The 12,449-nt window shown below is 39.0% G+C and overlaps 1 protein-coding gene across 1 annotated transcript; it reads left to right on the top strand.

Annotated features, from left to right (window-relative positions):
* The first annotated feature begins 4,212 nt into the window (after window positions 1-4,212).
* On the top strand, window positions 4,213-7,981 carry bloc1s5 (biogenesis of lysosomal organelles complex-1, subunit 5, muted). The gene is made up of 5 exons (XM_027013601.2): window positions 4,213-4,423; window positions 5,089-5,171; window positions 5,378-5,507; window positions 6,155-6,213; window positions 6,601-7,981. The coding sequence occupies exons 1-5, from the start codon at window positions 4,405-4,407 to the stop codon at window positions 6,772-6,774; spliced, it is 465 nt and encodes a 154-aa protein (XP_026869402.1). The 5' UTR covers window positions 4,213-4,404; the 3' UTR covers window positions 6,775-7,981.
* Window positions 7,982-12,449: the final 4,468 nt, after the last annotated feature.

The following is a 12,449-nucleotide window of genomic DNA, read 5'->3' as shown; positions in this document are numbered from 1 at the left end:
ACTAAGATACTTTAGCATATCACTGAGCATGTCATGCAATGCAAATATGTCTTCTCTACGTCTCTCAGTCGCCAGAAATACTTTGTTGCCACACTGATTTTCGTAAACTGTTGTTTTAGACCTATTGAGATCTTTGACCTCTGAGACAGTGCCGTTACTGTTATGCAAATAGCTCAATTCTTGTGCAGGTACCGAAGCTCCATTGAGGACACGTAAGTGCGATTTTAGAAATGTAAATAATTAACACAACAACATGGCTTGTTAAATTTGAATGAGTGACTGGACGAGAGGGGTTTACTCCCGCGAAAGCGGCGACACGAGCACCCCGGGTTGCAGGTCAAGAGACAGGTCGACAGGTTTAAGGCGTTGGCCTTCTCTTGTCGCTATTACCATTTTGTTGAGGGCAAACCCTCAGACCAGTTGTCATTAATGAGAGAACGAAAGAACCTTGCTCACAATGACAATTAGGGCAGAGAAAAGTGCAATAGAAATGCATGGGTGTGTGTCCGAGCCTAGTCTACTTTGTTGCTGTTTGGTGGGGGTACGGGGTACGGTGAAACCTGGAACGTTGAAACTAGCAGGCTATGTTGAAGTTGTGTTAGACTTGTAACGACTTATTTCAGTCTTTCATAATTTCCCGTACCCGTCTCAGCGTTCAGTAGTCGTTCTATATATATAGTCATATATATATATATATATATATATATATATATATATATATATATATATATATATATAGATAGATAGATAGATAGATAGATAGATAGATAGATAGATAGATAGATAGATAGATATAGATATATATATATATATATATATATATAGATATATATATATATATATATATATATAGATATATAGATATATATATTCGTTGTGTTCCCATGCATTGCAAAACACGATTCAAATAACTACGTCAATATATTACATTAGACAACATTTTTATTAATCTTTTTTTAACGACAAATATAATTCATTATTTACTTGATTAGAGTTTACAATTTCACATTACCATGCAGTGTAGTGGCCCTAGAGAAGCATATGCTATTTTGCTATTTGTGGATACTTTGAAGTATTTACTATTTGATTAGCTAATGAAAAAATATATCTTTCTCTCTCTGTCTCGCTATATATATAGATACACTAAATAAGTAAAATATGCTAAAATTAATAAATAAAATAAACAAGAATTGTTGTTATTTGCAGCAAAAAAAATAGTTTAAGAATACTTGAACATTTCAAACCATCATTCGGAACAGCTAGACAAGACATCCAGCAGCAGTATTTTCAGCAAACTGCTCTGAAGGGCGAAGGGCCTTTCGAAAGAGTTATGTTCTACAAAACTGTTTACGAATGCAGCGATTGAACTATTCCGGTGTGGAAGTTTAGTGTTCACTTTATATGAGCTGAGATATCAAGAGCTCAGTTACGGCATTAAATAATACAGTGAAATGAATGTGATGTTTTGCAACCTTAGCTATGATAGATGAAATAAACTATCTATCGTAAGAATCCAGCTTCACGTACAAGTGGCAGTGGTAACAGTACAATACAAAAGTAAAATCACACACCTTCGTGATTCATGGAGTAGCACGTACCTGCCAATCTCCCATTTTGCCTACTACTGACATTCTTGAGTCTTCTTGCTGCACAGGACAGATCACACGCTGTGTTATCTCATTTACTCCCCTGTCCTTAAGCCAAATTCCACTTTTACCTGAACAGAATCTACTCACCTGGTCATAAAAACAGAGTGCCATCTCGTGGCGCATGCGCATTGCACTATGTATCTGTGAGGTTAAACTGCACCTGAAAAGGTAGATACGCTCATAAGAAATGTGTATCAATTACCTGTTATACCTACCATGTGGAGAAATAAAGACGAGAGCAATATTGCGTAATATGAGTCTCGAGAACTCACTAAAGTGCGAATTATAGGTTATACATTACAGCGTGTAAACTTCATAATGGTTTGTTATAGGATTTGTGATTATAGGATCATTTTCTTTACTTTTATAAGTAAATGACGTATGCATTTTCAATATATTTCGTATATATAAATATAAATATAAATTCAAATAGTGCAAGATTGTATATTTATTGTTGCTGTTTTTGTTTAGGTCGTCTGTTCAACAGCCCACATGCAGACGGGAAAAGCCATTAGTTAGGACATTAGTGTAACTATTTATTGGTGGTGTGTTTATTTAAACTCATATATGTTGAGGACCCCCGGACTGTAATTAAATGCCCCACAACTTCTAAGCATGACAAATAAAGAGCACCTCCTGACTGAGAATCTCACCCTGTGGTGAGAATATGTAAGGCTTGTCTAAGGGTTTATTTCCAGTAGATTATATATCGATACTGTCCATTCTGCACGGAAAGATACGAGTGAGTTACAACATTTCGGAGAGAGAGAGAGAGAGAGAGAGAGAGAGAGAGAGAGAGAGAGAGAGAGAGAGAGAGAGACTGAAAAATCATTAGGCATTGGAATTATGTGCTCAAAGATGATAAGACTATTAAAATCATTAAAGCAAAGACAAAAAGTTCAGTTTGAAAGAAGAGAAAACAGGTTTCCAATAGTTGGGTAAATGTCAAGGATCTATGCATTAATAGAAGTGCTTCAATAACAAAATAGAAAAGAGTAGATGTACTGCTATCGTTATTATTATTATTATTATTATTATTATATTTTAGTATGAAAACGTATCAGTATAAAATTAAGTTACATTTAAAAGTTAAGTAGTATAACATTTTTAGTGACTTACACTGCATTAATAAGCTGTAACCTAAACAGGATGTTTCTAAAAACCCTATAAAATATATATCCGTAGATAGGCTCATTTTAACTATTCTACATTATAATAATCGCACTTCTAAATTATGATTTTTGAACATTAATTCATGAAGAAATAGGCCTGCTCTCTTCACCTAGATTTAACCAATTGACCTTTCGTCCTTAACCAATGCGTGCAGATACTCAACACTTTCTGGTAGTTAAGTTTCTTGGTTTGCATAAAGTAGACCTGAACGTAATACATCAATAACTGAGAATTTTTGTTTCAGAAATTGCAATGATGGTTGGACCTACTGTCGTCTTATTTCAAGATAAGCATTTTCCAACCACGAGCGGTTCTCTGTCGCCATCTTTTGGATATGATCGCGGGATGTTGTCCGGTTCCCAGCTATAGTCTAAAGCGACTTTTTGTGCATTCACGTCATCTTTTACTAAGATTATTTTATCTTTTTAGCTGGATCATATCCTACTGCACAAACTGAAACGATGCACGGTAATAGCTAACGTTTTCCTGTCCTGCTGTTATTCGTGCTGATCTGATCTTGGCTGTTTTTTTCCTTACGTCAGACAGCATGACTGCAATCATTGCTTCATTAAGCAGTGAGGCAATGGCCTATTACTTACACGTGACCTTACACTGATTTAGATTTCCAATGTTTTATTTGACACTGACAAAAATAATAATGGGCTGGCCTTTATTCAATCATTCGTTCCTCAAACACAGGCTTGGTAGCTTGGTAGTTTGTGGATCCGGTGTTAGAATAAGTTGAGAATTGTGGGGACTGGTAAAAAGGCACGCCATTTCTTCTCTCCATTTCTGATTCTCTGACACCACCTTGCGGTTTTATTTGGAATTGTGAGCTTATTCATTGTGATATAAAATGAATACAACTGATATGGATAGGTTGCCTAATGATGAATCGTAATGTATGAAATGTATTGCTTCAGTATTCGTTCAATATAATCACACTTTCTATCAATTAAATATGGATTCAGCGACCAGGGATCCATGTACTGCAACACGTAAAGCTATGTGGACCTTGAATCTAAATCTAGGCATGAATTTTATGATTATTGATGGTTAACTAAACACCTAATGTAACTGGATGAAGTCAAGTATGATAACCGTTTTGTAACAGGAGAGTGAAACATCTGAATTACCCGGACCTCAAGGAATGTAAGTTATATAGCTACACTCCAAACCAAGGGTTTTCCCTGCTCCACAACATCTCATCTCCAGTTCATTAGCTAAAATAGAAGGTCTTCGAAAGTTGGATCCGATGCAATAGATCAGAGAAAATGATTGGAGCTGAAAACACCTGCTTTAAGGCTATATACCCCTGAGAAGCCAGCAACGGCAGGTTTAAGCTTAGTAACGGCTTTTATTTTGAAATGTTTTGTTGCTGCTCCTTAAGCCCAACGAACAGACGTCAAATGTACTGTCAGAGTAGTTCTGCAATTTAATATGCCAGTTCGATCATTGGGTGGATATATGTGGTAATCTCATGTAATACACAGTATGAAAATAAAGTAGTATGCAGTTACATATTGTCGGTTGCTCCTCGTACTACGACGCTTAATATTTGATAAACCGACGTCTTGTGACCATGGACAAAATAGCCAAAGGTAAGTAGCTAACGCTAGCGTTAGAGTGTTAGCTAGTCGACCAGCTACAAACCGATAAGATTTGTGAAAGGGCACAGCATAAAGTTGTCTAAAGCTAATCTGTTATTCTGTCTGAAGCTTTGTGATCACTGTTAGAAATTAAATGTTTTGACATTTAAACAGATAGCTATGTAGCGTACAAGTGATGCAGAAAAAGTTCAAACGTATGAACATTTTCCTGTTGTTTTTTCTCAGAAAGCAGTAACCGCTAGTTAATGCATTGGGAACACGTTAGGTTAGCTAGCTACGAATAGACGAGTCTTTATAGTTGTTATTTAACTATCTTAGCTGCATCAATCAAGCGATAAAGATGAACTTGGCGGATAACCTCATTAGACTTAGGCAGTCACGGGTTATGATTGTATAGGTTATGTCCGGGCATAGAGGTCTACCGGCCCGCAGGTTTAGTTCCTAATCTAATGTAGCAGACCTGACTCTAATATTAATATACTACTAACTGGATACGCTGTGTTAGAATAGGGTTGGAACTAAATTCTGCAGGGCGGTAGATCAACAGGACCAGGCTTCGGCACTCCAGGTCTATTGCATATTAGCATTTTAAATAATGTCGATTTAAGCAGCTGTTCTCACAAATCAGTGGTGCTTAATTCTTTGTTCATCCACAGATGTTGGTGACATTCAGTCTCGGTTGTTGGACCATAGACCCATCCTAGAGGGAGAGATCAGGTACTTCATAAGAGAATTTGAGGTGAGAGAGATTGTTTGGTTTTTTTTCTTTTGCCTCAAGACTTGGATAGCTAATCATGTAGCTTAACTTTATAGCTTTGCTGTTATTGTGAATAATTATTTTATGTATGTACAGCATTGAATGAGGAGTATGTATGCACATAATCCTGCAGTATATTTATGTCAACTCCTTCCATTTGGTTGTGATGAATGTGTTTCACTCTACAGGAGAAGCGTGGCTTCAGAGAGTGTCGGTTGTTGGAAAACCTTAACAAGACTGTGGCGGAGGCCAATGGGCAAGCTATTCCTAAATGCATTGAAAGCATGCAGGCAACTTTATTTGAAGCACTCACACGATGTATGTACAATTCTTTTTTTCCATTTCACAAGGTGGCAGAATTTGAATGGAACTCACATTGTTCAGATGTAATCTGCACTTAGTGGCTGTGACATGTTTTTGGTCTTTAATATCTAAACAACTGGTGGATGTGAAGTGTATAAAAATGAGAAGGCTGAAAAGCAAGAAGTCTCTAATTACCCAGAACATTATCAAATAAATGACTCCATTCAGCAGTTCTCTCATATGTAGATTTGTTTTTTCCCCCAGGAATGAAAATCAAAATGTCATCAAATCCTTATTAGAGTAGTGAATGATATCTATTTATACTGAAATCAATTTCAGAAATCTCTTTTGACAGTAGTGTTTGATATTTTACTGTGTTTTACATCCATGGATACAATGTAAATTGCAACAGTAGCTGCCTGCGAACTCCTGGGCTGCTCTGCGGCAGTGGATGGGCCCTGCCCAGTGACTTTATACACACAGAGTAACTATCCTTCCATTAACAGTTTGGCAATTTGGTGGACTTGTAAGCGTTTTCTGAATCTGACACGGCACGTGTTCTGACTTTACAGCAAGATTAGTAGAAATATGCTGGAATGTGAGTGTATTCTTGGATAAGGCTTATTGTATTAATTCGAAAACGTGTGTTTTCTGTTATAAAGTGGAAGCTGCAAATCATATGACGCAGAGGATCCAGCAGAGGGCGCTGGAAGCCCAGCATGTAAGTCGGAACAATACTGTTCAAAACGCGCCGGTTTCCTGCGTCTGCTTTGCCTGGCTCTCCTCGGAGCTGTGATTGTTCTGTACAGTTGGTAGCTGGCGTGGCAGCAGTGGGGCCTGGGTGTTCAGAACAACGTTTTATTATTTTTTGTTTCTTTACAAGCTTTTGCAAAGGCAACAAAATTCAGTGAGTCAGTTTTAGTTATCAGTCACTGTGCTCCTTTATTTGCAGCAACATAAGTAGTTCCCTGGAAATTCCATGATTCTGATGTTTTGGAACTGATTTAAAATAATTTAATAATTCAAACTGTGGGACTGTACTTACCTAATAACTGTTTTGGGACATGCAGAAATGTGTGTGTGTGTGTGTGTGTGTGTGTGTGTGTAGAACACGTGCCTGCGGGAGTGTATGCAAAGGTATAATGAGGACTGGCAGGAGTTCCTGAGGTTGCAGGCCCAGCTGAAGAAGGAGGTGGATGAAGAGCATGCTAGAGCCGTGAGCAGACTCAGCACACAGTACAGCGAGATGGAGAAGGACCTCGCCAAGTTCTCACACTTCTGACGTACCTGCGAGTGCTGGTTCTGAGGTGGCATGCTTCTGCTAGCCTCTCTGTGCAGCAGGGCACCAAGCCACAAGGTCTTCCTCAAACCCTGATTACTGGCGGCTGTATTAAACCTCACTCCCAGAGATAGACGTGTCCTACTGGTTTCCAGGTTAGACTTGGAACTGTATTTGAATGTCACATTAAGAATGCTTTATAAGGCAAGTCTTTACATTATGTAAAATATCAAGTGCGTTAAATTGCGTGTGGTCAGGACAAGTAAACATGATGGCATGTATACTGATTTTTTTTTAAAAAGCAAAATGTCTGGTATCATATTGGATATTTAGTCTGAGAAATACATCAGTCAAGCCCAAGCATAACTGTTCGTGTGTATAAAATGATAATGGAATACAGAGTATGTTAATGGAACCTTTAGCTCATTGTTTCTTTTCCTTTTTTAAAATACGATAAAATGGTTGTTTTTAACAAATCAAAGCCAATGTATTGTCCTGTATTGGTCAGTATTGTTTTCAAGCCTGCTTGTGTGTCTGCTCATAAAAAAAAAAAAACATTTTAAGGATTTTTAGAGCAGAGATGAGACGAGTCACACCACAAGAATGTGACATCGCATTAGATTACTAAAATGCCATTTGATTATTACCAGAGCTGTTCAGCAGAACTTTAGTTTGCAGCTTTCTCCAGCTGTTGCAGATGACTACAAAGAAAAGGTCCAGTGTCCTAATTTTGCTACATTGAACTACAATGGCTGTATATGGCATAGTAGGACTGTCCTATATAATGTGGCTGTAAAATTAAGCTCCTTAGTGGGAGTTAATTTTCAAATTAAAATTTTGTATTTATGAATTTTAAATTTTGCATCTGACAATAGTGAGCTGGTGGATAGAAGAAATGTAATGTGATTTAATGAATGATGAAATATTTGGCCTGTTGAAATATATTGCCAAGTTGATGGATTAAAGCATGAGTGTATACCAATAACTTTAAAACAAATCCACCGGTAGCCTATTTTGGAGGACTTTGTGCTAGCACAAGGTTGTTGGTTTGAGTCCCAGCTCTGCCATGCAGCCACTGTTAGGCCCTTAACCCTCTCAGTTCTGAAAATCATCAGAGCACAGAATCAGTCATTGTACAGCGCTCCCAAATGCATTTTGTTTTCTTGTAATGAGCAATGACAAATAAATCAAATCACTGAATTATACTAAAGAGGGTCTCCGATTGTTAGTTTTCCATGTTGAAATTGCCCTTGGAATGTAATACAGGTTTAATCCATGTGCTTGTGTGTAAACGATTTAGTTGTAACATTCCAACTGCTGTGTTTTTTATAACTTCTCAGACAGTAAAGGTTGAGTTGAAACTGATTAACTCCAATTTGTAGACAACCATATGTTTCAGATTAAAAAGAAACAACTTGGGATCTATAAAGTCACATAATGGATCATTTAATTAATATGCAATCATACACTTTATTGTTCTATTTTATATGTTAGCAATTGTCAGTACTGTACTGCTCTCTGTGTACAATGCACCTTTCTGTCATCTTTGAGAACTGACTGAAAGGCAGTAACTGGAGAGGCCAACAGACTCCCTGCTACAGACCTGTAAGCTTTTGATTTTTTCCAAACAAGAGTTCCAAAGTTCATTCATGAAATTGTTTTGCTTAATGCATTTGTATTGTCCTTTAATGTTGTGCTGTTATCTTTTATTTGCTTCGCAAGTGCAGTGGTGTTGTGAATCTGCAGGCTATTTGAATAGTTCTCATTTGTACATTATCTAGTAAGTGGACCAGTTTTTTGTGTGTGTGTGTGTGTGTGTACGCATGCTGGGGAAGTGGTATCTGGAGGTGAAGCAGAGTGTAAGTGCACTATCTGGTTGGGCATCTCTGCAATAGTAAAACCAACTCACCCCTTCTAATAGAGTGACACAGCAGAAACAGCACTCCTTCCCCAACAAGGGGCCTTTCATCCCCGCTGTGTGCTAACACGCAGCTTTGCTTTACCAACCACTGTCCATGGAAAGGTCAAATATGAAGTCACTGGCTAAACAAAGCATGTGACCACCCTTTCACCTGTTTAATAGTGTCTGTCAGTCTGTCAGAGTTCAAAATCCAAAGATGTCTGGTAAACTATTTTTTTGTCTCATTCAATAATGCCACATTGTGTTACTGGAGAGTAATTAATGCTTGATGGACATTTTGTTTATGTGTACAGTATAACCAATATAACCAATCCTTTTGGTTAAAAAAATTAATGTGACATAATTTCTTTTTCGACATGAAACATCAAATGAGCAGATCCAGACCAGAAATGCTTAAGTCTTTTTCAGAGCCCCTCAAATGAAAAGGCTGTTTATTGTAGTGGAGTGCAGCTGAAGCAGAGGATAGCCGGCAACAGTGGTGGGCCTGACCGGGCCAGAGGCAACGTCGTCTCTGCCCACTGACCCCAGCTGGAGGTTCCATCACCTTTACCCCACCAGTTCCTGCTTCGTACCCCCTCAAGATGGCCCTTCCATGCGGGATGACGGGAGCCGGGCAGTTGGGAGCACGTCTACTGCCGGGGAATTTTATCAGACCCCGGACCCGCCACGGCAGCACTCCAGGAACCCAAGCCCTATCAGCGTCGCCGGAGTCCTTCCTGTTTTGGAGGGAGCGCGGTGATCCTGCTCAGGGACCACAGTGGCCTGCCAACATAAATCGTACAGGAGAAGGGCAGAAAGAACTGGCCTGTCAGAGCTGAGCGCGGAGATTAGGCACATGATCAACGACTCTGCTTGCTCCACCTGCCCTCCAACAAAGTTGTGTTCAAAAGAGGACTGCATGTCAGCAGTTTTAAGATATGCAGTTTAGGCGTACATGACTGCAGACTGCAGCGATTGTGAATTTGAATTGGCATTGGCCATAAAATTTTGCTATTGCTGCACGAACACCAGTGCAATCACAGCTTCAAAAGTGTGAATTGGGCATTTGTTATGATACATCTTGGTGAGTTGAGACGCTTGATTATTGTGCACTGTTAAGTGTTGCCTAATTTTATTAGGTTACCTAATTTTTACCTAATTTAACACTACCTAATTTACCATTTTAAGTGTTAACTAACTTCAGAGATTAAAGTTTTTTAAATTTTGCAGAAAACTAAGACTGGAACACATACCTAAATATTAACATCCATATAATACAGCAGAATATTAACAAAAATATGACATTTATTTGAAGTACTATGATGGAAAGAAAAATACCTAATTTCATAGTGAAATAGTTTTTTTTTTTTTTCTGTGTGCCACAACTGTTGGCCCCACTTCATTTAATTCTCACAACCTTGAGTCTTTTCCTATAATGCTTAACAAGACTGGAGCACACAAGGTAAGGCATCTGGGATCTGTGTACTCTCCTGTCCAGCGCATTCCACAGGTTTTTTATGGAGGGTGTGAAACTAGGAAGGTCATACCTTGATTCTGTGGGCAATGAACCATTTTTGTTTGAGATTGGAAGTGTGCTTTGGATCAGGCTGGGAGATCCAGCCATGGCCCATGTTAAGCTTCCTGACTGATGCAGTCAGGTTTTGATTTAATATCTGCAGATACTTGATAGATTCCTGATACCATGTATCCAAACAAATTGTGCAGGGCCTTCGGAAGAAAACCATCATGACAGATCCACCATCATACTTCACATTGGGGATGAGGTACTTTTCTGCATAGTTATTTAAAGCTCTATTTTGGTCTCATCTGAACATAGAACACGGTCCCAGTCAAGGTTCCAGTAACGTTTGGTAAACTGTAGGCGCTCGAGTTTGTTGGTGCTTGACAGCAGAGACTTTCTTCTAGCAACCCCCCAAACAACATGTGGTTATGTATGTGATCTCTGATTATAGTCTGGGAGATGTTCTGACCCAAAGACTAACTAATGTCTCCAGTTCCCCAGCTGTGATCTTTGGAGATTCTTTGGCCACTCAAACTATCCTCCTCATTGTGCAGGTATTCAGTAAAGGCATCCTCTTCTAGACAGATTCTTAACATCTCCAATTTCTTTTAACTTCTTAATTATTGCCATGATAGCGGAAATGGGAATTTGCAGCTGTCTAGTCATTTTTTGTATCCATTTGTGCAGCGCAGTGTTTTGTTGCACATCATTTCTATATTCTCTGGTCTTTCTCGAAGTGATGACTAATGGAATTTGGCCTGTTAGTCACTTCATATGTATGTCACAATGAAACAGGGGTATAAATATAAAATATGACCATTTAAGAGTGCCTAATTATGGTAAACCTAAAATACAGCTGACAATATATCCGTTATATTTTTCTCATAAGAACTTACAGGGATTCCATAGTTGTGGCAAACATAGATTTGAGAAAAATATATATTTCTTGATAAAATTTTAGGTTTTCCTTTCAATTACTATACTTCAAATACAGGTTATGTTTTTGTTAATATTTTGAATGAAAGATCTAAAGGGCATGCAATACAATTTTTAACAGTCTATTTTGCACTTGTTTACCAGGGTTGTCAATGTTCGTGGCGAGCGCTGTATGCGGCTGACAGCTATAGGTGCAAATGCCAAGCAAATCTAGGACTCAAGCCTCTGGTTCGGATCTCTCATCCTGCTTTAATGATATGGAAAAGTAGACCCCATTTCCAAGATCGGAAATGGTAGTCCTTTGCTTCCCGGTTGTTCTCCTGTATTGCTGGGTCCCCTGACTCTTTGCTACTTTTATCACCTTGTCTCATTCTGTGAAGAAGAAAAGGCAGGCTGCTCCAGTGCTCTCGGGCCAGAGAGTTCATGCTGTTCATGCTATTCTCACACCATCAGGAACAATAACCTCACCCTCTAGTTCAGTGAAGCCTCTGGAAACTTGTTGAGGCCCTGGGCACTGCCTGGGGCGCACTTTTCAACCCGCTAAATTAAAACCACATTCATCATCTTAGCGATGAGGCATGGGGGTTGTGAGCTGGGGGGGGGTTTCTTATTATTCACTACAAAGTGTAAGTGAGAGTATTAATTTTCAGCTATTCATTACGAGGGTTTGAATTTCCATCCTGTGCCAACTGTTTTCTCTCTATTGTGCCTCTTTATAGCCGTCGTGCTCCGATATTGCCCTCCACAAATGAAAACAGCAGCTTGGGTGCGCTGCACAGTTAATAAGCCCGTCTTATGGCTCCACAGGGGCCAGGCAGATGGGGATTGAGAGCACAGTAAAACAGGTGCTAATGTGAATTCTTTGGCACTGGCAAATGTTCCTCATGAGAGCTCACTAGGAGAAGGGGGATCCATCTGAGTGAAGTCTGCCAACCATGCACCAATAAAAGGACTAGATTTATTTTTCTTTTTTTTTCTTACTTTTACTGGAGGTGCAGTGAGGTAAGATCTCCGTGAGCACCTCTGATCATCCAAGCAAAAACTCCAGCAAGGAAAGGAAAAATGAAGAACATGTTTCTACGAAGAAATTCTAAACAAAATCACTAAAGGTTGTATGACTGTCAATATGTCATCCTTGACCTGTAAATGACTTCCACTGACCTCCCACTCTAGGTGTAAACATGGCAGCACAGGCTGATTCTGTGAGAGTGGGGAAGTATTTTTTTTACTGGCCCAGACAGAACCCCTTCACTGTGCCTCGTCCATAAGAAAACAGCTAAGGGTAGTGTCAACAACTCCCTTCCTCGACCTCTCACTTAA

Source organism: Electrophorus electricus, chromosome 5 (genome assembly GCF_013358815.1).
Source record: "Electrophorus electricus isolate fEleEle1 chromosome 5, fEleEle1.pri, whole genome shotgun sequence".
NCBI lineage: Eukaryota > Metazoa > Chordata > Actinopteri > Gymnotiformes > Gymnotidae > Electrophorus > Electrophorus electricus.
This window is presented reverse-complemented; position numbering and strand designations above follow the sequence as displayed.

What these genes read in the sequence shown, in the direction of transcription:
- bloc1s5 (XM_027013601.2), top strand. An exon ending in ATTTGAAGCACTCACACGAT is followed by an intron (nt 5,508 to 6,154) that starts GTATGTACAATT and finishes TCTGTTATAAAG; the next exon opens with TGGAAGCTGCAAATCATATG. An exon ending in GGGCGCTGGAAGCCCAGCAT is followed by an intron (nt 6,214 to 6,600) that starts GTAAGTCGGAAC and finishes GTGTGTGTGTAG; the next exon opens with AACACGTGCCTGCGGGAGTG.